The sequence below is a fragment of the Streptopelia decaocto genome (assembly GCF_964273445.1).
Source record: "Streptopelia decaocto genome assembly, chromosome: 6".
Classification (NCBI taxonomy): Eukaryota; Metazoa; Chordata; class Aves; order Columbiformes; family Columbidae; genus Streptopelia; species Streptopelia decaocto.
The window spans coordinates 54,687,991-54,714,343 of record NC_138660.1 but is presented as its reverse complement, the minus strand read 5'-3'; the positions used below and the strand labels follow the sequence as shown (position 1 = coordinate 54,714,343).

At 37.5% G+C, this 26,353-nt stretch overlaps 2 protein-coding genes across 10 annotated transcripts in view; one reads left to right on the top strand and one right to left on the bottom strand.

The window, feature by feature from the left end:
- Nucleotides 1-26,353, bottom strand: part of LOC309441945 (uncharacterized protein) — a 162,295-nt gene that overhangs the window by 135,182 nt on the left and 760 nt on the right. For 6 of the 9 annotated variants that reach the window (XR_014184505.1, XR_014184506.1, XR_014184507.1 and 3 more), the window contains exons 2-3: nt 19,002-19,134; nt 3,453-3,549 (exon numbers count right to left, since the gene is read on the bottom strand). The exons of 1 other annotated variant lie outside the window; for it this stretch is intronic. Coding sequence is in view for 3 of the 8 variants with exons in the window: in XM_082057255.1 (XP_081913381.1) it covers nt 3,453-3,549; nt 19,002-19,134 (230 nt within the window). In the remaining 5 variants the exon portion in view is untranslated. Of the gene's footprint in view, nt 1-3,452; nt 3,550-18,846; nt 19,157-26,353 lie in introns of those variants that run through there. 2 more of the 9 variants (XM_082057256.1, XR_014184510.1) reach the window with 2 other exon arrangements.
- CNTNAP5 (contactin associated protein family member 5) overlaps nt 23,403-26,353 on the top strand; it is a 557,878-nt gene continuing 554,927 nt past the window's right edge. Inside the window, exon 1 of the mRNA XM_082057253.1 lies at nt 23,403-25,666. The gene's annotated coding sequence lies outside the window, so the exon portion shown is untranslated. The remainder of the gene's footprint in view (nt 25,667-26,353) is intronic.

Here is a 26,353-nt window from a genome sequence, read left to right as displayed (position 1 = left end):
AATTACCGACGCGGGTGTTCAGAGGAAAAAAAAACCCAAACTGAGCATACTCTTCGTGAAACGCCCTTCTTCCCCGCCCAGGGTCTCTTTCGTCCACCCGTCCTCGGCTGTCCTCGCTGTCGCTGCGCGTTACACTCGGCACCTCCCCAGCCCGACGGCGAGGCGAACGGGCCGGAACGGCGTCCGCCGGCCGCTCTGCGCTGCCCGCTGCTCCGGGCGGGCTGCGGCTCCCGGGCTGTCCCTGCTCCGCGGGGTTGGCCCGCGGGCCGCACCCGCGCGCAGGTCACCTCGCGCACGGAGCGCGACCGCGCAGCGGCACGTGGACTCCCCTGCGCGCGCCGGGCCGTTGCCAACGGCTGGAAGCGGCCGTTGGGGGCACGCGGCGGCTCCCGGCCCCTGCCACAGCCCCGCAGCGCGGCTGGGCACCGGCGGGACCGGCACCGCGGGGTTCGTTCCTGAAAAACGTTTCTCACAAATATTCGTAACGAGCCCTAGGGCTGGGTACTGCACCGGCTCCCTGGCCGGTCTGTTCGAAGCTACGCTGGGCATCTTTATGTTGGAATGATTCTTTTAGGCTTTGCCGGGTCTGTAACAAACCTTGCTGACCTACTGCTGAGCAGAAGATAATATTAATGACCTAAAGTAGGTTTGCTTTCCTAACTAGTATTTATTTTAAATGCTTTGTTATTACCACAGACACACACACACACACGGAAAAAAAAAAAAAAAAAAAAGAGAGAGAGAAGATTTATAAAAATCAACCACCTGAAATTAAAGCTTATAAATTTGATTAAAAACATAGGCGGGAGTGAACTTATGCACTTCTGTGGAAGAGGTAGTCTACAAAAGAGCAGTGGGAGACTTAATCTCCTAAAAGCTGCTATCCAGCTCTAGACAAGCACTTGAAATGCTTCCAGAAGTCGCCTGAGTGCTGTGGGTGTTTTCCATTGTCAGGGATAAACCAGCAAGACACTGACATGAAGTGGTTTACTGCTGCAATTATGGCCAGTGCACTGTCCCATTTAATTTTCCTTTATGATCAAAAGACAAAAAGCAGCTATAAAAATGAAAAAGAAAAGAAAACTGAACTAGAACCACCAGCCTTGCAGGGTTTTGAATCCTTGTGACATGCCTCCTGACTGCAGATTGCAAGATAGAAAATATCTAAAGGGTTTGATAGATTATTTAACTGGCTTGTGTTTTCTGTGGAACAAGCTGAAAACATATGGGGAGAGTCCTTTCCTCAGTTTCTTCACTTTTAAGTTTCTGACTGGTCTCCGTGAGTTCCAAAGAAAATAAAACAATTTATGTCTAAGCATGTACCCAATAAATTTGTTGGAGTTTGATTCTCCAGTGAACATCAGAATTTACTATTGTAAACATACAGTGGTGAAAAAACAAGGGGGGGGGTAACTTGTAAATTATATCAAAGCACGTTCATAATTATCTTCAATATGTCATTCTAAACATGGCACATGAGGAGGCAGGGTAGAGAAAAGCTGAGTATCTCATTAGATTCTGGACTGGAAATGGACTCTTCAAACCTCTTTATGAACCTGCTCTCTAAACAATAAATTTTGATGATTAAAGTTATGGCGGTGCATCTCTGATTTTTGTTTATCCTCAAATACAAGTACTCTGCTTATTTATATATAGATTGATTTTGCAACCTAATTGTGCTGATGAGATGACATACTAAAATGCTACCTAATAAGTGCACCATTTGATTGCATGTGTTTTAACCCTAGTTAACCACGCTTTGTCTAATTGGGTAATTGGGTTATTTACATAAAGTGTTGAAAACTAAATGCTGTTCTTCAGCATGATATAATTTTGTACACCTAAGTTGTCAGAACACTCGTATTGCTTTGTTCTTGAAAAATTAAAAAACGTTTTCAGCATCTGCAGCAAAAATAAAATGTATTTGAAATGCATAAAAATATTAATTTCAGCTGTAATTGATCAGAATGTTGAAAATAATATGCAATATTAATTTAGCTTTTTTTTTTTTTCACTCTAGCTGAATAGGGCTTTACTTCATGAAAATATTGAAACATGAAACAGGACTATTCAATGAATAAAATCCAAGCAGGAGGTGCAAGATTTTCAGACAGTAATCCTAAGTACAGCTGGGAAGCTGTATGAAAGGTTAACAGGGGATGAAAGCGGTCTAGATAAGAACAATCTGTGTGAGAAAGTAGTCAGGAAAGCATTCATGGTTAGCCCCTTTATACAAAGGCAATGACACTATAGTTGTATGTTACTGAAAAGCATACTGTCATGGCAGAAATAAGGACAATAAAAAAGTGGTGCTTCATTTGTCATTAGAACATAGGAATCCTGTTTTATCCAGGGGAATATCACCTGGTTCCAGAGCCTGACTCTGTTTCTGTTGAAATTAAAAGCAAAGCTGCCATTAATATTGATAATATAGGGCAGTAGGCTAGTGAACATAAAAGTCAGTGTTCTACACATGTATTTAAAAGGTGCAAGTTCAAACTGAAACTCTTTCTTCATATTCCTCCTTCCTTTTGAAATACAGCAGTGTGAGAACCCAGATGAAAACTACTCTGAATTCTGTGAGTGCAGGATACAGAAATGAAATTACTTGGCCACAGAAAATATTGGAGAAAAGCAGAGGTTTCAGCCCCACAAAATGCTGTAGCAATTTGACTAAAATAGATTCCAGAGCTGAGATGGGCCTGTTTGAAACTATGCTTTGCAAAATCAAACTCTCAACCAATAGTGTTTACAGTTTATGCAGTAATTGTTTTGCTTTACATAGCACTGGAGGAAAAAACACCTGAAATTCTCCTCTATTACATATATTGTATTATGCTGGTTCTTACAGTATGGAAGCACACAGAATGAAAATACAAAGAAGGGCAACAAAAATGGTGCACAGAAATGAGAGATATATGAGCTAACATGTAGGGAGCTAAACTAATATATGACTGGGAGAAGAGCAGCCTCAGGGGAGACATCATCAAAGTCTATAAATACCTTCTACGGTCTATAAACACATTCAAGGTAACCATAAAAATAAAGGATGGAATTATAAAGCCTTAGAAGATGGCATGACAAAGATCAATAAGGTAAAGCTAGAGAGGGAAGAAGTTTAAGGTAAAACATTGGGCAACAGATGAACTTCAAATAGGCCTGGTAATTAGATGCTGTCTTTACTGATAGTCCAGAGCAAGGTTGAAGTCGTTGCCATTAGTATTTTATAATAGATGCACCTCTGAATTTTAGGATGACTAAAAACAGAATGGGCTTTTTTGAACCACTGTCTAGACAAAGAATTAATAACATGGGTTTGTTTTTAAATGCAAGATAAATATATTTCTTTTATACAGAAATCCATTATGGAGTGCATGAAGTGACAAAAGAAACAGGTGTCTACCTTAAAGTTATTTTTAAGAGCTTTTCAAGATGAGCAACAGAGTACTTACCTTCCTGTCCAGATGTATCTGAGGGGCAGTGTCATACTCATTCTCGCCTCTTCATGTTTGTACTTCTGGGTTTTGGTGGGCAGGCTGAATCCCCAGCCTGTAAAGATAAAGCTTACAAAGAATCTGAGAGGAGCCCCAATCATATTGAAGTCAGTAGCAAAACTTTGGTTACAGCAGATACAGGATTTCACCCTATGGTTTGTATTTCTGTGAAGGTACTAATTAATTTTGCTATAACATTTGCCTTTTTAGGGCATGAGTTCATAGAGAGAGCTTCTTTGCTGCTGTACCAAGATGAGAGACAACAAACAAGCTCAATCTTCCTTGGATTTCAGTGGCAAAGGATGAGGTGTATGGCTCTGTCCTAAGCAAGAGTAAGTGAAATACAGACAAGAAACTTCTCCTTTCCCTGTCTTTCCACAAGACACAGATACATGAACCAAGTCTGTGATACTGAAAAATATATATTTTACATATAATCAAGGTCCTTCCACTTTCCTTTCTATTTGCTGAGGTAATTTACTGGTATCCTCCAGAAGCTGGCAGTTGTCTGTACTTCTTTCAGGAGTTGAGACTCCTCAGGAATATTTACAAGCTACCTTTGAACTAGGTTGTGCTGGATTGCATATAATAGTTTGACAGTGACATACATTGGTTTCTGACTTGTGCATAGAGCCACTATCGATTCACAGGCTGCAGCTGCTCATAATCTCAACAAGAAACAAACAGTAAAAATTTATTGTAATAATAACTGATGGAGTTACTGAACACAGGCATTCCCCACTGAGTTCAATTTGAGATATCAGTGCATGTACACTGTTAAAATCTTAAAATTAAGCATGACATGTCTCAAATTGGTAAGACAAATCAATGGACTAGTTTGACTGAGTTGATCTTAATCTGCTTCCCAAGTTCACTCAGCTAGTATTTGGCAGAAATATAAACTCTGTAACTACCAAGCACTAGAATGTAGGTGAACTTTAGGTTCACCTACTTTCTCCTGATAACCAAAGGACATCTGCAAAACTGCTATCAGCTGAAAGTTGGAAGGAGATTTAAAAAGAGAAAAGTAGCAATTTCCAGTAGTGAAAACAAAGTTTGTGAGTAGTAGAAATGAGAGTAAGATCAAAGTTGGAAGAGAAATAAGAAAGCGGGAGACACAGTCAGAGATGAGAGGAGATAAAATATATGAGTCATTGAGCAACAGAGGTGTAGCTATTTTAAATTCTACACTGTGATAAAAGGAAGGGTTCTATTCTGACTAACCTTTTTATTCTTTTCTCAAATTACATGTCAGAATGCAAGTATTTATGTATGCATCAGTATTGCAATCTTCAGTATTATTTTCAGAAGAAACATTCTCTTCTGAAAATGAAGGTTAATAATAACACTTCATGATTCTGACTGAAGAACTTCAGTTTAGACAGTCGGGAAACACCAGAAGCTTGGTAACTTCAGCTTCTTCCCAGCCAAAAATAGAGTTCTGTACTGGTCATAACTGGTCAAGATCAATGGTCATCTACTCTCAAATTTTGCTTATAATAAGCATCAGTCACAAAGAATTAGGGAGAGAACAGGTTGCCAGAATGCAGTCAAAGTAATTCTAAAGTTGATTCTGCTGGGATTTGGTTCTTCTCAGTTTAATAACAATTCTTTAATTTCTGTTTTGCTAAAACACTGACATAAGAATTGATACAGTAAATTATGGAAGTCAGCATTTAGCAACAAATTAGGAAAAACTGTCTCTTCTGAGAGTGGTTTTGCCTTTGCCTCAGATTGGGGACTCATGAGAGTCACCTATTCCAGATTACTTTTTTAGGCTTCTTCCCATTTGGACCAAAAGGATATGATTTAGAAGTGAAGGACTAGTCTCAAATACCAACATAATCAGAGGGAAATTGCTTACCCAGCTAGTACCTTACTTTAAATTCTGCTTCTGTTTTGGATGCATTCCTAGCTGTAGGGAACTCTTAAATTGCCAGGATTAACAATTCTAAACTCTGAACTGTTACAGTATTCCATTCTTAAAAGCAAAATGAAAAGGAAAGTTGATACTGGTCCAGGTAACAGTTTGATGTTTAGTACACTTCTCCAGCATGTGGTAATATGTACATTTTATGAAGACTCAGCAACAAATACAATAGATCCATGTTAAAGAATGACAGGAACTTCAGACGTCTCCTCTATGCTTCCAAGTGCTCACGAGTTAGAGGAAGCTGGTAATGCATATCAAAAACAGTGAATGAACAATGTGTGACACTTCAAAGCAATATGTTTATGTAACAAACTTGGCCTGGGTTTGGATATTGGTGTGTATTAAGGCCAGAAGTCCACACAATTTATTTCTTCAGCGCATTTTGTGTCTGGAGGTTTCCCTACTTGGTCTTTTGTCAAAAAAGAGTGGAACTATTGGGCAAAAATTAGAAAAACACAGCAATATGACTGGAGTAATAATATAATCATCACTCTTTAAAATGAGTGATCAAGTGAAGCAGTACTGTTGTACCAAACCACATATATTTGAAAGATTTAGTTGTGAAGTTATTAACTCCATCTTGTATGAAAGGTCCACTAACCTTGGTAAGGTGTAACCTTGTAATGAAATCAGAAACAAGAATCAGTTGTCATGGTTTCTAGTGTTATAGCAACATTTCAATAGAACTGCAGAGATAAAACAATTGAATATAGAAATTTAAATTACTTTCTTAAACAGTGACACTGGTAAAAAGGATGCAGTAGGTATAAGCATTGGAAAATAGTCTCCTGCTAAAAAAAATTATTTTTTTTCTGTCATATATCTGTCAATAATTCATGTTTTAATGTGAATGTTTCTGTATTGTTTACATCAGCAAACTTAAAAAAACCCTATCCATATTATGTCTCAAAATTGAAAGAAAAATTTTGGTCTTTGTAAACATGACCATATTTCGATTTTCTCAAATACAACAAACTAGTTAAATTGTTGCATGTACCCTTTTGAAGAATGGAATCTTTGTCAAAAATCTCCCTTGATTTCTAAAAAACACAATGAAATTTATTTCTTATCAGTCAATTTTTTCTTACAAAAAATCTATTATTGGTCTGATCACATAGCATTTTTAGAGCCACTGCTTCTAGCCAAGTGGAAAATAAGGCCTGGTTTTGTTTGTAAGCTGTAGTCCAATTTCAGGATGTTTCCAAAATGGGGAGTTGTGTGGGGTTTTTTTTGTGTTGTTTTTTTTTTTTTCTTTCCAGTTTCACTGCCTCTTTTCAGGCTTCTTTCTCAGAAGGCTGAATATAAGCAAATTGCCAGTGAAATCAGCCTTGCTGAGCCAGGGTCCCTGGTTGATCTGGAATTAACATCGCAGGGAAATTATTTTGCTATTACCAGTTTTGAGGTGCCCTTCTAGTTCCACTTGCATCTAATCTAGCTAATGTCATGCTAGATAACTAGTACCACCTCAAGACTAGCAGTTTATCAGAGAGACATATAAAACTCAGACCCACAGAAGTATATGGTAAGCTCATCTGTCCAAGTCCACATGTCTTAGGGAGGTAAATATTTATGACAGTTAGACCGAAGAAGTTATTCTACAATAAAATAAAGCAAAATCATTGTTGTATAACCTTTTGAAGCATTCCAATAACCTTGTCTCTCAAGGCGGTTTGATCACTTCAGAAATACTCTTTAAATCCTTTCCATTCCACCTTTATCTGCTTTATGATTAAAACATTTTTAGAGGTTTTGGTGATGGATCCAAAGTTTCCTCATCTTTACAAGTAAGTCAATACTTGCAAAGATACACAATTAATGCAAGTTACAATCCCAATACAGATCAGTACTTCTAAAAAACTGAGCACATTTACATACTCAGTGTTCCTTCATGAAGCTGATAAATTAAAATATGCTGAGAGCCATCCAAGGGTTTCATACTTAGGGAAGAATGTGGCTTGACTTGTAATTGTTCTTTACACTTCTATAATCAGTACTGAGAGAAAAACACAGAGCTGAGAAACACAATTGTGTTGAACATATTATACCTCTTTTGCCCTCACCGTATGGAAGCATAAGTTCAGAAAAAAAGCACTGTGTCTGATTGTATCAGATTCAGCCCAGGAGGATACTTTGGCTCAAAACCCGTCTGTGCTGGTGACATGAAACAAGAAGAAAGTGTTGCAGAAAATTGAGAAAAAAAAAAAGAGGGATTATATTGGCTCATTTAAATGAAAATGCCCAATTTGTGAAAAAACAAACAAAACAAAGCACAAAAATACAAAACCAAAAAGGTACATAAATCAGGGGCAAAGTACAAATTTGAAAACTGTAGTGTGCAGGAGAAAAATCTGTTAAAAATCTTTTTGAGAGATTATTCTCTGTCCTGTCTAGACCCTTAGTTTCCAGCAGGCTCAGAAACAGTCAGCTATGAAAGTCAGTAACCTGGGAAGCATGACAGACTAGGTGGCATGGAATGTTAGATGTCTGCAGAGTTAATCAGCTCATGAATCAGCTCATGCATAGTCAGTCTGGGTTTCCAAAGAGTCAAAGAAGCCTCGTACATTTTGAGCCTGCAACCAAGATGTCAAGAATCCTTCAGAAATAAGCAGTGGCTAAGGCCACCTACAAGACACAGGGATCTAAAAGTACAGGGAGCCACACAACTCCTACAGGAAAATGGGCAGCCTGGGGACATGGGGATGCAGGCAAGCATCCCTGAGACCCCATGAGGCAAATGAAGATCTTAGCTTTTGACTCTGTCAGATCTGATTTTTCCAGCACAATATTCTTTCTGTCAGCCAGCTCCTGAGGTACTTTTGTGTGATGCAAAGCATAGTAGCAAAGCAGATCAGAGGTCCCTGATGTAGCTCCAAATAAGCTGACATATCTTGGATGATAAAATATCATGCAGAGAAATTAATTTGGCTTCCTGAAACAATAGAGACGTATCAACATGGCACTGTGTGTTGACTAAGTCTGTCTCTGAAGTGCTTAATCTTAGCACTCCAGTGGGTGATTATTTTCTTTTTCCTTTTAAAGCCAGGGTTATCTGGAAGCTGGGCTCATTCTCTACACAGAGAGTGAATATTTAAAGAAATTTTTCTTGTCCTGCTTGATTTCAAATGTGGAGCTAAATTTATATTTGAATGAAGCTACTGTAGTTTTTCCCATGGTTTGGTAGTTGGCATCCTAATGAAGTCACACAAGACCCACTCTCACTTTCCAGAAGAGCTGAAATTGTGAAGTCTAGATTTTCTTAGCTCTTTATGTGTGACTTCGTTTTATTGTCAAACTTTTATGACTCCCCCAGTATTATTTGTCAACCGAAATATAGGTTTTTTTTTTCTTTTTTTTCCACTTTACTGTGAAAGCACAGAGCCTTTCACTCATACTGCTGTAACACTAGCTTGATGCTAAATGTGGTTGCTCCTAGTAAAAAAAGGTGGGAGAAGAGAGGAAAGTAAAAAAAGCAGTTTGCATTTTGTGATATTTTTTGCTCCCTCTAATGTTATGCCTATCCGTCAAATACAGAAAACCAGAGGTCCTCCGTTAAGAGACAGCTTCATTTATTAAGTGATTAAAGTGTGCAACAAGTATTGCTCACAAAAAAAGAATGAAGCTTTGCAAATCTTGACCTCTGCTGAAAGAGGTTGTAAAAGAAAAAATGAAATGTACAATGAGAAATATGGAGTGAGTCTGTGGGTATATTTGCACATGAAGGGTTTGTCCAGAAGTCCCAGGTGTACATTCATCTGGAAATCCCAGCTGAACATGTGAATTTCTCCAATTTTGCCTGAGCAAACTTTCCAAGTAGACAACAAAAATTATTTCAAGAGACCTTGTTCTGAAAAATCACACCACCTGTAGTTTTCTTGAATTTGAGAGTCTAATAGGAGATACACTTATAGTTTTTAATACTTATCTGGGTTGGTAGACCCTTCTCCCAGGAAAAATAAACAAGATTCCTCTACACATGAAGCTGAAATGCAGTGCTGATGTCTGTATTTTACTTTGATGACTAGTTCTAAGTGTTAGATTTAACATTTTGTCTGGTTACTTCAGAGGAGTATGTGTATACTTTCCACTATTTCTCAAGTGTGTGACTCTGCAAACTTGCACTCTGAATATGTTTTTCACTAAGTTGCATACTTTAACAGATATATAGTAGGGCTATTGTGTTGTGAAAAGTGTGTTTTTGGTTCCTACCTTTGTTGGATTTGTTTGCCAAATGCAACATGCAAGTGGTAAAGTTTTCAGTTAAAAAGCTAACTAACCAAAATACAGGTTGGTGTGGACTGACTGAATTGTGATTTTCAAATTCATTAGATAAGGTAATCTGAAAACCAATCTTTTTATTTCTGAAATGTGTAAAACTGTTCTATTTCAAAGCAGATGAAAAATTTCAATTTTTAAAACATTTAAATTAATTAAAATAGTGACTTCTAATTTTCCCTGCATATAATTATTTTCCATTAAAAAAATGAAAATGTTCTGAATATAAGACAACATCTTTTATTTTGGGTCAGAAAGTCACTTGGCCTTCTTGGAAAAGTCATTGTTTTTTTCTTTTATTTTTGGCAGAAATATATTTTATTTTTTCATCATCCTGGATCAACCTAAGAATTTTTCTGTTAATATTCCAAGCTTCCCAGAACTGGCACTAAGTTAACCACTATTAGGCCACCTCTGGTCCTCATTTACCATTTGTAGTGATGGGACTGGTTTGAAAATTGTGGCACTGTGACTGCTGAATTATTATTTTTTTTTTTTTTTTACATTTCCTTACCCTGTACACTACTTAAGCTAGGAGATATTGTAAATTTGGACCTTCAAAGTTTTGCTTGCACTCACTGGGAGTATAAAATTGATATAAAAGAGAATAATTCTGGGACTGAAAATGCAAGCACGATTAGCGTGTTTGGCACAATTTAGGGTAGTTAACCTACATATTAATGTGTGGCAAAAAAAAAAATACATTTTACATAATGTCAGCAGCTCTGGAAGATGAGGCTTCATTTCATTGAGTAAAATATCCATGTCCTAGCCAGGAGGAATATGCTATTGCATTTCTATTGCTCTGAGTTGCTTCTCTAATTTCTGTTGTGATTTTTGCACATTCAGATGATTTCTTGAACTTTTCATAATTAGATTGGTAGGAGGAGAAAGGATCCTTGTTGTGATACACTTCTTATTACCAACACAACAATTAACGACAGAGATTTTCTGCCTTTTAAGCTTCCTCATTAGTTGTTGGGAGGGTGGAGGAGCACTGTACAACAAATCCTTCTTCTCCCATTTCTGGCAATAAAGTCCATGGTTGTTTCTTTTCGTGGTTTGTTGTCAAAAAAGTACATGATTCTCCTCCCAAGATTCCATATGCTGTCATCATTTCCTCCACAAGAGGTATACATGCGGTGTAAGTTAATAGAATGGCATCAATATAGAAACAATGCAGTAAGATTTAATGGAATCATATTACAGCTAACCATACACTTATCATCCTAACCAGTTTTGTTCTCTAAAACCTTTTTTTTACACTGATGATAATAGAAATTTTATACAATAATAGGTTTTGCAGTCAACTGTTAGGGTCCACCTGCTAAGATTTGAGAAGGTACCAAGGCTCTAGCCAAATTATCTTTAGCAAACAGAAGTCATTAATGTCTTGGTAAAAGGATTTTCTCCTTCTATGTGTGATTGCATGTGTATTTATGGATATACATTTACTATGAATAAAATATAAGGTGAAACCCCAACTGTAAAAAACTAATTGCATCATTTAGAATATTGAAGGACTAAGAGAAGAAAAAAACCCCACAAACACAAACACACCAACAATGTTTACACATCGTTTCAGCTGCAGCTTGTAAATAACAAGAATGACTAAAATTCAGCAAAATGCCAACTGGTTATTTACACTAAATAGAATGCAGAAACATATGCATTTAACTCCTCCCCTGAAAATACCTTTTTCAGCCCATTAGCTCATGTAGGAGCTTTTGTTGGGTAATCATACATAATAATATTTCACCTTCCTTTTCTTCTCTCTTCAGTCCCATCTCATTACTTTCTCATTATGTGTTACTGAACATTTGTTTATAAGGTCATTGTAAGGAGGTGCCATGTATCTTCTGCCTGTTTGATGAGGTACATTATTAAGCACTGAAAATAGTAAAAGCTATTAACTATGACAATTTTCCTAAATGCCCCTTAGAAGACTTCCATGTCTGGCAATACCAGATTTTACACTGATGCCTCTATGACTTGAGTCTATTTTACATTACATTAGAGAATGTTTGTAACATTTCATCCTTGGTTTGCAACAAGCTCAATCTCTACGGTATTGCTCCTTTGCAGGCTACTGAATAAGGTTGTGGGGAAGGTAATAAGAATGTGCTGAGCCTATGCCAGAAGGCCCACTATTTGTTCAATTATGTTCTCTGTCTGCTGTCGTAGCTCGACCTCCATCACACTATTTTAGGAAAACAAACAAACAAACAAACAACAACAACAAAAAACAAACAACAAAACACTCCTAATATTATATGGAAGGTTCTTGTAGTTTTCTGAATGCAATCTGCCTTCTGAATCCAGAACAATAAGCAAGCTCTGCTGTGAAAACAATCGACTTTTGAGTACGAACAACTGTAAGATATTACACTCTGTTGTCCCTTCAGTTCCAATGAGCTCAGTGCAATTGCATTGGTATAACTGAGAGAAGAATTCAGTCCCATAAACTTCTTAGCTCAAACCCCAAGCAGTGATTCCCCAAAAGTAAAAGCCAATGATACCAACCAGTGATCTTTGGTCCTTTCCAGTTTGGTAGGGTAGCTCTTTGCCAAAACTGAGGAATGCAATTTTGGCATGTTTTCAATTGAAAAAAACCCCATAGCTCTCCGACTGATTATTTCAAGAGTGGTGAAAAGGTGTGTAACACTCAGGCCAGTTGTGCACTTTCAAATATCTCCATTTGACTTCTAGTTTTAAAATCAGGTTGAAAGCAACAACCGTAGCTAAATACTCCTGTGACTGTCTAAGCCTTTTAGCATTGAAACATTTCTGAAGGATTTTACATTTGCAAGAGGGAAACATAGCGTAGAATTACAGAATTCTGGCTACAGAAGCCTTGATAGACAAATCAAAAATTGGATTTTCCATTTACTTTTATCCCAAAAGAAAGAACAGTATTACTTCAGGTCTCTATCAAGTTTTTAATGATGATTGTTGTACAGTTGATTCCCACAGCAACCTAATAAACTTGGTGTCATTGGAACAAAAACAATACTCTTTCCCTGAGAAAGTTAATTTAAAATGTATTTTCTAACATGTATTTTATTTTTCCTAGACTTCTTATTTTTTTAGGTTTTTGTTTTGTTTTTTTATCTTCTTCAGTTCATGATCTAGGTAGCATTGGTAGCATTTCATTGTTGATTTTTACTCAGGAGCATTTCAAATTGTAGCATTATTGTCAAATCTTTTCTCATACCATTCAGTTGCAATCAGTATAAAAAAAGATACAAAGCTACTGGAGAGTGTCCAGAAGAGGGCCATGAAGTTGGGGAAGGGTTTGGAGATGAAGCGGTATGAAGAGTGACTAAAGTCACTTGGTTTGTTCAGCCTGGAGAAGAGGACAGTAAGGGGAGACCTCATCATGGTCTACAGCTTCCTCACAAGGGTAGGAGGAAGGGTAGGCACCGAGTTCTCCTCCTGTGACCAATGACAGAATCCAAGGGAATGACAGGAAGATGTGCCAGGGGAAGTTTAGGTTGGACATTAGGAAAATGTTCTTCACCCAGAGGGTGAACAAGCTCCCCAGGGAGGTAGTCATGGCCTCAAGCCTGTCAATATTCAAGAAGAGACCGGGCAATGCCCTCAGACACATGGTGTGAACTGTAGGGTTGTCATATGCAGGAACAGGAGTTGGACTCAGTGATCCTTGTGGGTCCCTTCCAATTCAGGACATTCTGTGATTCTATGATGCATTTAAATGAGACTAAGGAAGTTGTTGACAGCCTTGCCAAAGCATTAATGAGAATGGGAATTTTGACTTTCATGCCATCACCTAATATCCTAATTATGCAACAGCAGCAGCTGGCATATCAAGATGAATTCATAAAGAATATGCATTCTCTTTTGGAGGAAATCTTTGGTTGTTGTTTGGTCATCTTAGTTTGTAACTTTCTGGGATGATTGTATACAATTTTTGAATAGTCCTTGAATGAGATAGTTCAGGATGCTCTGTTGCTGATAGTAAGTTGATAGTTCATTTCACCATGTATTCACATGTAGGACAGGATGTGTTATTTCGCTTACATTTTAGCTCCCATACTTCAATTTGGAAAAACAGATGGAAAAATCAATAAAGGAGGAAGACAAATTCTCTTTACACATAATTAATTTAGTGGAGATACATCTACAAATGTTTTTTTTTTTTTTTTTTTTCTCTGGTCTGTGTGAAAATTCAGCATTTGAAATTACCTATTCAAGTCATTGAAATGGATTCTCTAATAGTAGTGGTGATGAGCATCACTGCAGAACTCAAAAATGTGCCTGAACCATTTTCCAGCCTGCTTGTTGGGAGTTAGGGTAAGGAGAAAATAAAGTCAGATGGGATCTCAGATTGTGTAGGCTGTAGTACTGTGACCATGAATCTTGAGCTGTTTCCGTCTGGATATGCATAAAACTCTGTCCTGAATAATCAATCTGTGATTTACAGTGATCTTGCCAGTATTTCATTCTTAGAAGCTTTCAAAGCAGAATGAGCTTAAACAAAATTCATAACACCTGTTACATGCTTTTCTTTCATTGGTTCTAGCAGCTTTTTTCAAAACTGAGAAGTTGGTCCATTTTCTACGAGGCTAAACTAAAGACTTAATTCAAGTTACAGAAGTCAAGGTGTAACAGCACAACAAATATTAAGTGATGTGGAGACTATTCCCAATCCTATTAGTTTACATGGTATTATATAAATGTAAATACTTGACTTAATTTACTTAAAGGAATCCTTGTTCAGTATAGGCATGTTCTTTGCAAACTAAGCTGGAGAGGGTACCATTGGTCTTGGACTAAAATATAGTCATAGACTATATATCCAGATGAAACTATGGAATACAGGTAGAACACAAAAGCAGGGCTGCTACTCTCTTAACTCACTATGACCCTGTTCTCTATGATTTCAGACAGAATATGAGTTCTGTTCAGAGGCAACACACTATGGGGCAATCTGCAATCACTGCCTTATTCCTAACAGAGCCTTCATTTTGTATTAGTGTTTTTGCTTTTGTCAATATTCTTGTGCCTTTGAGAGCTAATGGGGAGACTTTTGGACTTGAACAGGTTTTGGATCAGAAATTTTGAAGATAGAGATTGTGTACTATTGTAGAGAGTACTTCTGGCTGTGTGCACATAGACAATCAGAGCCTGGAAAAACAGATATGGTGATGGTCTGCTTTTAGGGTTGATTGTATTCAGAAGTATTTTAGTGCCTTAGTCTAGAGCAATTCCTTCTATCCAAGTGACTCTTTAAAGGTTTTAAAGAGAACTGTTTTCTTTTTTCAATATAAACAAGATGATTTTCTGCTTCAAAATATGGGCCTCTTCTTTGTGCAAAGGAAAATTCTGCTAGATTTTTCCATGAACTGGTTATAAAACTGATTCCTTATTAGGTCTGTGTTGCCTTATTGCAGTGATTTGCTGAAGCTTTGCATAACGGTGACAATTTCAACTAACAGAATGGGGGTATCCTAGTCATACTGGTCATTATTTCCTGGTAAGAATTTTTGCTCTCTTTCTCTTATTACCTTGACCAGATAAGCGATATTCAGAATATTTTTGAGTCACATCTGTTACAAAAAGAAATAAAAGACTTGGCCAATCACAATCTTCAGCACAGTTCAAAGAAAAATGTATCTGAATTCCTCTTTCCCTGATACTGAAAAAAATGCAAGAGGTGGGAAACACCGTCTTCATTCAGTGTTCAGATATTCTTCTGAACCAAGGCTTTGTGCATCTGTAAACTCTAACTACACACACAGCATGTGCTCACGACCACTCTGCTATTCCTGTATCATATGCCAACACAAGGAGCATATCAAATCCTCTTGACACATATCCTGTTCTCAAACCACATGTGCAATACATGCAGAGGACAATAGGTGCTGCTTCTTGCTGCGAACCACATGCAAGTAGGTGTCCATCTGGCAAATTCAGGACAGAAAGGTATCACTTTTCTAGGCAATGGGAACTCTGTGATAGAATGGCTGAGAAATTTTTAAACAGCCTCTGAGAGAACAGAGAGGTCAGCAAAATAGCAGAACAATTTTGTACTTTAAAACTGTCTTGCACCTCTGAGAAAGAGAGTTGTATGAGCTGTTGAATGTGTTACATTACTAAAGATCAAGAAGACTTATGTTTCACGACATAGTAAGGACTCAGAAAAAATATCTTGTCTATTCAGATCTGATATTCTCCCTGGCATACACTTTTACTTCTGTTTCATAATGAGGCAAAGAAGTTGTCCTTGAAGGATTTCACTATTAATAAATGACAGTCTAAACGAACTATATCTTGTCTCATATCTGTCTGGAACCTGTACAAGTCCACAAAGGGTTATAAAATGTTTTGGAAAATGAGAGACAGATGACTGATTGGCTAGTGACTATTTTGACAGTTCCTATTAGACTATACAAACACAGCTTGTGATTTAGCCTATCAGGTTGGTACTGCCCTGTGGAAAGGGGAAGTGAATGAATGAGGAAACACTAGCACTCAATTTGAAAAAAATCTGAATATTAGGTGCACCTTCAGGGAACTGTATCAAGACTGTAATAGCTTAAAACACCCTCTCAGGAATTTTCGCTCACAAAGAACTTGGCCTTTTCATATAGGCAGATGATTTTTCCCCTCCTGATCTGAGAAGATCTGAAAACTAGAAAAAAAAAACCAGTGAATTGAGAATGATTCAGGTATAGATGAGTTTTTAAAACCTTTATCAACAGTATTTGAAACAAAGCTTATGATAGAGAGGAAAAAACTGGGAATGGCAGCTGCTGAAAGTAAATAACTGAGATGGGACAGATGATTTGTTCTGCCTTATGAATGTCCTTGATGGTTGCCATCAGATAAATTGAGTGATGGCATAATTAAGCATCCCAGACTTCCAGTTTTGCAAGAACATATTCTGTTACAGAAAGAACTGATTTCTTTCACACAGGAATCATTATGAGACAAACATCAAGGTTCCCTCCTAGGCCTGCTCTTTCTCCAGGCAGTGTAACAGTTTTGTCTTTCTTATAAGAAGGTCAGAACTGCAGCAAAGATGTGTTGGACAGTTGCTTCACTGCATCATACAATGTGCAATTCTACTCTGAATGCACTTCACCAAGTTGTAAAAACCAAAAGGAAACATTCAGGGGTTGGAAAGATCTTTTGCAGCCTTCTTCATTCCACATCATCAACATTTCCCCTCCATAGAGAAATTGTCATAGCTGGTAATCATTATTAATAATAGCAGTAGCACTACTAATGAAAGATATCTGTCATCATAAAACTTAATAAATTAATATGGTTCCGTAAACTTAATACTTTATCATTGTATGTACCTTGCTTCTTGAAAGTTCATTTTTTCATGCTATTTTTTTCACTGTGTGTCAAATAATAGAAGTGGCAACCACTAAAAACATGGTTTTTAATACTGTTCTATGTAAGTTCTTCCTGTTTTTAATTAAGATGAAGCCCTCTGACGCTCTCTTGTGCACTCACTCTTTGCTTGTGCACACAGTACAAACAGTACTAGACGTTTTTCATTCTGTCTCTCTGCATAGAATGTTACTTCTCAAATTAGACATGTTAATCATTCTCTAACAGCCCTGTCTTTCAGTTGGCTCAAAAGAGAGCCAAGGCAATGAGATCAGACATAACTATATACCTGCAAAGAACACAATAAGCACTATATGCAAATGAAAAACCCTGATTCACTGCTAACTTTATTTCATATAAACTTAGTAGCCTTAATTGACTTAACTTTTAGAATGTCTTTCATAAAGAATGAAAGACTGCATAGCCATTGGTAACACAGAATAGGGTTCTTTATTGGTCAAAGAAAAGTCTAATGATGCAGATACTAGACCTTTAATTTACTTACTTGAAGATGTGTGGATATTTGCTAGGGCAAAAGAAAAACTGGGGAAAAGATCTGTTCCAGGTTGTTTTTTTTTTTTTAAAAAAAAAAAGCCAAAAAGCCCAAATACATGATTATGGCAATTATATGTGTTAAATCTAATTTACATTCCTGCATAATTATAGTGTATATATATAGGGAGAGAAAGGATTCACTGTGCGTTTTAAGAACAACTATGTCACGAGCAATGAGAAAATATTGACAGGCAAAAATGTCAATGCTTTTTTTAAAGCAAAATTACAATTTTGCAAGATGATGGGAATTTAGCAGATGCGCTGTGTTAGTGACTAGAACATTTGATACTGTGACATGAGCTCTTGCTTGAAAGATTAATTCCATATTGGCTTCAATAGGAACATTGTGCAGACTGATACTCTGTTTAAAGTCCAAATAGCAGGAAAAATAAAGTAGCTGAAAATGGCAATATATCAAACTTCAAAGAAGTGTCTATGAAATAGTGAAGTTGTGAATGGGAAGACTGGTCTGATCTGGCAATAAACAAAGTATTAAAAAGTGCATTGGTCCCATCCTCCAGTGTAATCACTGTGAACTTGGAACACAAAGGAACTTGCCACTTTGCAGGGTAATGATGCAAAAAAATTAGACTTAATTTTGAGGTAGCCCAAATATGCAGGTGCAAGTCCGAGAGTGCCCATACATACCAGTAGTAAATATGTTTGTAAGTGCATTTTGCACAGGCTACACATTGGCTTCTTACATAAAAGAAAGCACAGTGAAAGCATTATACAGAAAAACACTTGCACAGAGAGAGCGTGAATCTGAAGAGTTGTCGTTGTTCTTAGGCCTTTTCTTGTTCCCCGATATAGGTAGACAGCTATCCCTATTTAAGGTGGTGAAACTGAGGCCAAAAAAAAAAAAAAAAAATCTGTAAAATAGCACATTCGTAAAGCTACATTCACCCATAACCAGGAATGCAACTCCACTTTCTCCTTTTAGCACATTAAGACTTTCTTCCCATCTTGCCAACATTTTCAATGTTTACTTTTTCACAGTACAAAAATAATTTTTTTTGCTCTACAGCATTCAGTTTTCTTCAACGGCTGGCAAAGCTTTATAACCACCCTTCTTTTCATAGAAGTAAATTGCTTCAGCTGTGCAAGTTATTGACATTTATAAGAACAATCATGTTCGGTAGGCTTTATCTGTGGATTTCAGAGCAACCAAACAATGAACTGAACCTGACTAACTTGACTTTTATTCATTTTATTTTTAGGGGCTGTGTCAAATGAAGGATGGGGAAATTCAGTAATTTGAGCAATTCATTAATCTTTACTAGGAGTTCTCTGCCACGGTCTCCAAGAAACACACTCTCTCTCGATTTGTTACTCAGAAAGTCTGATTTAAGTGTGCTTTGGCTTATTCTCCTGCACTTTACCTTTTGCTGTATTTCTTTGATGCTTCTTTATTCTCTTATAACTCTGATGCATTGTGTGCCTCAAGAAATCCACAGAGAGAGATGCACACTTGTCTCTGATGGTATATGACAATGCCGCCTCACAAACTTCAGGCTGTTACAGAAAGCATATATTTCTGCAAATGTAAATGAAGAGTTCTATGGCTACCATTTTGGTTTCCGACTTGTTCAGTGGTATCATGTTTGTTGACTGTGGGTGCGTGTATTTCTATGGCAATGAGTTACTTTCTCCAAATGAATGCAGATAAACTTTTTTAAAGTAACTTCTGTAACTGTTGACAGGTGTATATGCTGCTCCAAACCACCCTTCCCTAACAAAAGTCCTGGCAGCTAAGATCCTGGGTGAGAAATGCTTTGCATTCATGTATTTCCACTAGTGGGTGTTTAATCACCCATTCTTTTTCTCTTGGATTTATGTTCTATGGTAATCAAAGCAGTAAAGCATAGAGACAAAGATATTTCAGCTTTCAGTCAGACTAAAGAGCTTCACAGCCCCTTTATTTATAGAAAGGGCAACCTCTGCACTTCTTTGAAAGAAGTCTCAGCTGCTGATTCTGTTTTTGTGGTTTTGTGTGAGTGAGCAATTCTAGTCAAGACTGCAGTGCTTGATTCTGATTAATACTCTCGTATACTGATATCTACTCTAAAGAGGAATTATGTAAGAAGGCAGTAGGAAAAATATTACTTCAGTCCAGTGGAATTATGTCACCATATTGATGCATGTGAGAAGAAACTCAGATCCCTAGGTTTTTCAGTTATAACTGAAAAGTGAAGGGAGTGCCAAGACATGATTAGTTGGAGACCACATAGGAAAAACTTCAGTGAATCAAGACAGAGATTCAACTAGCTCTGTAATGTGTTGCAAATACTTTCTAAGCCCACAGATACCTGACCTCTTTAACAGAAACGGACCATTTGGAGAAAAGTCAATGGTCAACCTAAGTTGTACATTTGAGTACAAGGGCATGGGGTTGGAGACTCCTGCAGTTTACAGCATGCACAGGAATACCTTTTATATTTTTCCTAGTAAACCCTACAAATATCTTTAATACTCCTTAGAAAATTCCGTACATTGGTCCCTGCTGGTGTTTAGAGAGTGTGATAACTAGCTGCCATTTTACAGAAAGGTACCAGAAAGGTTGCAATAGGCAGAGATAGGCAAATCTGCTTTCTAATAAAAACTGAATACAGCTGGTGTCAGTTTATTCTAAATGCATTTTTTTTTTCCTGCAAGAAAAAGGAACCCTCTGACCGTTCTTGTTCTCTACAGAAGCCACCACTGTGTTAATGAAGTTTGTTAGCTGTTAATGCTCTTGGAGCTTTTTTATGGTGGGTGTTGGGTGGGATGTGAACAGAGGAAGTTCTGTAGAACACAGTCTAGTAAAGCCTAAAATTTGGGAAACTGCTCAAAGATTAAAACTTTGATGTGTTTTACATAAATATTTACTTGTTAGGCTATAGATCACGGCCACTTCTCTCCTTCCTCAGGAATGTGACATCCCACATGTATCTCAGATAGTGTGTAGTAGAGCCTACAATGTCATTCAAGCAGTGTTCAGCCGGCTGAGTAGCACTAAAATGTGTGCTCGATTTGCCCATGCCTAAAAAATGGCCTTATTCATTGCAATCAATGCTACACCAAGCGTAAAAAAATCATCTATGTGTCTCTGGCTTTTATTGCTATTCTTATCTGATAACAGAGGTAACTTGGATGCAAGTTCTTTTGAGTAAATACTTCTTACACCATCAGCTAATAGTTTGGATATTCATATTAATACTAATACAAAGGGGATCTACTGGTGAAAAAAACTGTAATTGAGGAGAATAAATTAGAATTCTTTAGTTCTTAGGGTTATTTTGGAAAAGTTAAGTCAGTGTTCCAAAACTGTCTGGTTTGACAATACAGAGATCCCTTGGAACAAGAACACCAACTTTACCATAGACTGCTTCGCTGGAGAAGCTCAGTTCTGTCACACAAGGAACACTAGAGACAGTGGAGTTGAAGCACTGTCCCCACAGACAATTAATTCTGCAGCATCTCAGACTGCCAATATCAGTATGTCCGATTAGATCCATCTGCACAGAGATTTCAACACATGCCCTCAGGCAAGCAGATTAGCACCATACCATCATTTTGCTCAGGCAGCAGCCATGAGTAGTGGTTTTAGCTATGAGTGAACCAGTTTCTGCCATGTAGATCCCCTGAGGTTTAGATGATCCACAGAGATTTTAGTTGTCCTGGCCTCAGTTTTTCTAAAAAAAAGTCACTGTTGAATTTCTGCATGGAGAAGGAACAACAAGCTATTTTTCTCACCAGAGTGACATCCAGTGCAGTACAGTTTAGGCTAGCTATTAAGAAATTGAGAAGGTGGGCTCATGTGCCTGTTCTCAAGACTTTCTGCATTTAACACTAAACTTGTTAAAATACAGCAGTAGAATTCCTGGAATGGAAGCCCTGTTATGTACAGAGGCCTAATCTGTCTTACACTTGCTCCAGGTAATGAATGTTTTGGTTTTGTACCACTTTCAGTGCAACTTTTGAATTGGGTACTGATGTGTCCAATTCTGTAAAACACATACTTGAGGACTTGGGCAGGTATAGAAATTTCAGGAACCTGAGGACATTCCAAATTTAGATGTAGGACAGGAATCATCCCAAATAACTGTGCCCATCTGGAAGACCATCATTAAATAAGGTAGTTGTGTGCACAAGCACAGGCATGTCGCAAGAAGAGCCAGAGGCCACAAACGCAATTGCAAAAGCAAGTATTATTTTAGTTACCTCTCTACTGGGGGATATATCGAAGCCGTACCTAAGCTCCCAGGCAGAGGCGACATAAGTGGGGATGCAGGCACTGGTAAGCTTAGCCCTGCTGGAAGATCGCTAGGCGGGCTGCGCTCACCTGTATTTCAAGACTTAGAGCAGACACAGCCTCTTGCTGTGCTCTGCTATTCTCAAAACAAAGCAGGAATCTCAGACATGATAAGGTACTGTAGGGTTTCTCTCAGGCCTATATTATCTAACACAGAGGTTCTGCTTGTCAAGAACACAAGGTCAGTAAAACAATTAGTGTGATGCATGTGCTTTCTTTATACCCCAGCTGCAGGTCACTTGAGTGTGTTTACCTTTCTCCTCATCACCCAATCTTCCGCAATTCCCATACAGTAATCATCTGCCCTTTTGTAGCCAAAGGATAGAGAATCTGGCACTCTAGAACTCAAGTTCATCCCTTCCTAAGATAGTTGTGGGAAGAATTGCTCCTTGGGTGTTTCTGTTTGTATGTGTAAATGACAGCAAGAGCTATAGCTCATAAAATGTGCTTTTATATGGCTAGAGTTTGATTCGATGAATGTCATACCTAAAATCTGCCTCTGGGTGCCAAAGTTCTTTGCAAAGACTGTCCAAGTTTGCATACTAAGATAACAAAATATTTGTTTCCTGATGCACGTGGTATAGTTACATTGCTTAAGCCTGTTTTGAACTAATGTAGAAGTTTGCAGCCATTTTGTGTTCTGTTCATCTGCAAGTTCAGAGTATTCTCAGTCACTCTGTTTTTAATCTTCTTTGCTGCCCTTTAAAAGTGGAAGTAAAACCTAGCATTGAAGCCATGTGCTTTTGTCTGAGCGAAGAGCAGATTCAGCCCTTCCCTAAAACACAGGAGATGAGTTCAGTTTCATCTGTACTTCAGCATGGCTTTTAAGGGTTCATTACTGCTTCCATATGCAAGCATGGTAAAAATAGTGGGAGGCAACAAGAGCATGAGAGAAAAAATAGGGAAGAAGAGACTAGGATAAAAGAATAGGATAGGAGTGGCAGTGGAGAAATGCTGATTAACTGACTGGTTTTGTCACAATCACTCAGGTATATCTGCTCGTCTGGGTTTCTTGGGAAGAGTTTCAATAAACACCTAAAGTATTGTGGATTACTGTCCCACCAAAATGCATTCTGTCTTGTATAATAAAAGCTTTCTGAATTATTTTGGACAGTATTCCTCTCTGTAAGCATGGCTCAGTAAATACTACCCAGTTTAAATCTACACAGATGTCCTGGAAATGGGAAATCAAATGGTGTTCTTTCTAAATCCTTATTACCACAAACAATTATTTTATAAAAGATAGCCAAATTAATCAACTGATAATTCTGATGGGATGTGACAGCCAGCAAATGACAAAACAGCATTTTTTCTGCGGTTCTGAAAGCAGAAAAACTTTTTGTAATTGGAAGAGCCAACAAATGTTTCGTCCAATTAACTTGGAGAGTACATTCACTGAGCAATAAGGTGTTACACTTACCTAGTGTTATGTCCAGTTTTCCTAACTTCGGGTTTTTTTCTGGCCGTAACCAGAAGAAGCAGTGGTTTAACTTAACCTTCACTTGAAAACATGTTTCTGTTACGTGACACATGGTTGTGGTCCTTGGGGTAGACATTAAGAGAATGCCTCATAGTCTGTTTTTAGTAAGAGGATCTGAGAAGCCATTAATAAACTGAGACACAGAACAAAATGCTAGTAAAAGCAGAACTTTTTCCAAAGTTATTCACAGTTAGCCATTGGAGTTTATGATATATTTTTCTGGAATAGTATGCGGATACTGTCTTATTATCAATGAGATTATGGCTAACGTGCACATCATACAGTAATGAGCTAATGTCGGTACCGCACCTCTCACTGTTAGACTCTCTTGTTACTCATCTTTGGCCAAAATTGTTTCTGTGGAAACCACTTACTAGTTCTTTAAAAGGGAGAAAAAAATTGGCTATTGTCATCTATATCTCTGTGAAAAGCTGATTTAAATTAGTCCATCCAAGTTAGTTCTTCCAGCTTGGCACTGTTCTCACTGTAGGAGGTGTAGAGTTTCAGTAGCACACATCTGTTTGCAGATATGTGCCTAAAGCACCCCATGGTTCCAGTACTTGTGTAGGACTATGCAGATAAATATAATATAATGTATCAGTTGTCTTACTAAAATAATGGACTTCCTTTCACCTATTCTGAAACCCTTCTGATTTCACCTAGATCTCTTTTTGTTTCTTGTCCTGATGCTACATTTCCAGACCAGAGCTTTGTGTGTTTATTCACTGGTTCTCTTTCACATTTGAATCAGTGCTGACCAACATCATCTTTCTCCACATTTCTTCTTACTTGATTAGAGATCCTTCCAAATACTTGACCAATACTTTACCAAAGACAAATAGGTGTTTTCTTGTTTGTTGGTGGCTTTTTTCTCCCCCCTCAGTTTACAGTTTTCTATTCTGTGCTTGAACTTGACCTCTTTATTCTGTTATTTTTTTCTGTTTTCCTCTATTCCTCTTTTTCCTCTTTGCTGCCTCCTGTCTGAATGGACTTTGTTAGCTGTGGAGATGATCTTTTTTAAAAGACAGATTTAAGAAGTGTTGATTTGATTGTGATAGAGACACCAAAATTATTCCGACTGTCTTCTTATTTCTATGCACCAACAGATACATAGGCTAGCATGGTATTCTCCTATAAGGTTGACTATGGGCTGATGCTCTGTTATCAAGGATGTTTAGCATGCTGTAAGATGGGATACAAAAATTTGTTCACATGTAAAGACCACTTTCTACAGAAGAGATAGGATTGGCCCTTTCAAAAAACTGTGGCACACAGAAGAAAATAATTCTGTATTGAATTTATGCTCTGAGTATGTGACACTTGGGAATACTACAAGCCCACCTCAGATTAGGTAGTAATGAAAAATAATTGGACTCAGAGTTCATATGGATAATTTCTGTTATAAACATGTCTTATTGCTTTCCATATTTCCACTTCTATACTACTTGTCTTCCCTATGGATGTATTTTCTGTATGTTGGGTATTGGGTAAAAGCATTGTGTTTATGTCCAGTTGATGCATAAAGAAGTAACACCATATGGAAACAGCAAAGCCTGAAACTAGCATGTTATCTAAACAAGGCATGAGCTAACGACCATAACGACCAGTATCTCTGGTACACTCTTCACACTTTTAGATAGCATAATTTACACTGAAAAAGATACAGTGGCACTGAGAATTACGGCATTGGGGTTGTCAGTTAAATGTCTGCCTGAGTATTTAGAACTTGTATTATATTTGCTGCTCCTTGCCGTGTGATTGGCATTCCAATGTTTTTTCATTTTGTGTTTACTTCAGCATGGCCTGATGGGGTAACAGAATTAGAAACAATCAGTCAAGCTACTCTGGTCAAAAGCAGGCAAAAAGAGCAGAGAAGATGATTGTAGTTCCTCCCACCAAAAAGAGGAGGGAAAAAAAAAAAGCTATGCAATGGCTGAAAGTCTCTCTTCAAAATTAAAGCCTAGCTGTACACATATATACATATAACATGTACAGCTGTCTTCTTTCTTTTTTTTTTTTTTTTTTGACAGCATTACTTTTTCTAACTGAAAGACGGCATCTGCCTAAAATTATTTATTGGTAAACACCTGAATATAATTTACTCTCTTACTTAGCACTCCTGGATCCACTCTTCTTGTAAGCCAGCAGATTAATGCAAATCCTTATCAGCTGTGTTCTGCTTATTGCAAGTACTGCCCAGTCACAAAACAAAGGAACATGACTAGTTTCATGTGATCATAGCAGACCCCTTAGAGGAAAGAAGGTATAAAAAGGTAAAGAAATATTAATAAACATTTATAGCAGTTTGATTCATTTTTTATATCATGTTAGAATAAGAGGTAGACAATGGTAGGTGGGAAGAGATGTAGGATACTTTTGCTGTATTAAACGTTAACTCTGGGAAGTAGTTTTGGTGGTAGTGAGTTTTTTTGTTTGTAGGGTTTTTTTTTGTTTTGTTTTTTTAGTTAGGTCAGGTTTGGAGCTTGAATTTACAAATCTATTTTCTCTATATTCCTGTTTATTTTGTTAGGCCACATAGGTGCTTTTTGTCTTGTAGATCTGTCTTTAGAAGACTAGGGAATAACTTCAGCTTAGATTTTCAGTCTTAAAGCTGTGTATATTTAAGTTAAGAGACCCTACTTTTAGTTTGGCTGGGGTTTTGGTGTTCAGTTACAACAAACAGCTACTACTGAAATATAGTGGGAGTCTGTTAATGGAATTTTTCTGATGGAGTGTTTCTTTAGTGTTTGGCTGCTTCCTGCAAATGGCTTGAAAAAGGAAGAGAGGCACAACAGAATCTGTGCAGTTAGGCTCAAATACTTTCTTTAAGTGTATGTGAGAGAGGAAGACAGTATTAAGCATTATAAAACCTAACTGCTCTCACTTGGAGGAAAAGTGTCTCTGAAAGGGGAAGAATAATTGATTGGCTCTTTATGAACTTTGATCTAAAGTTATTTTTC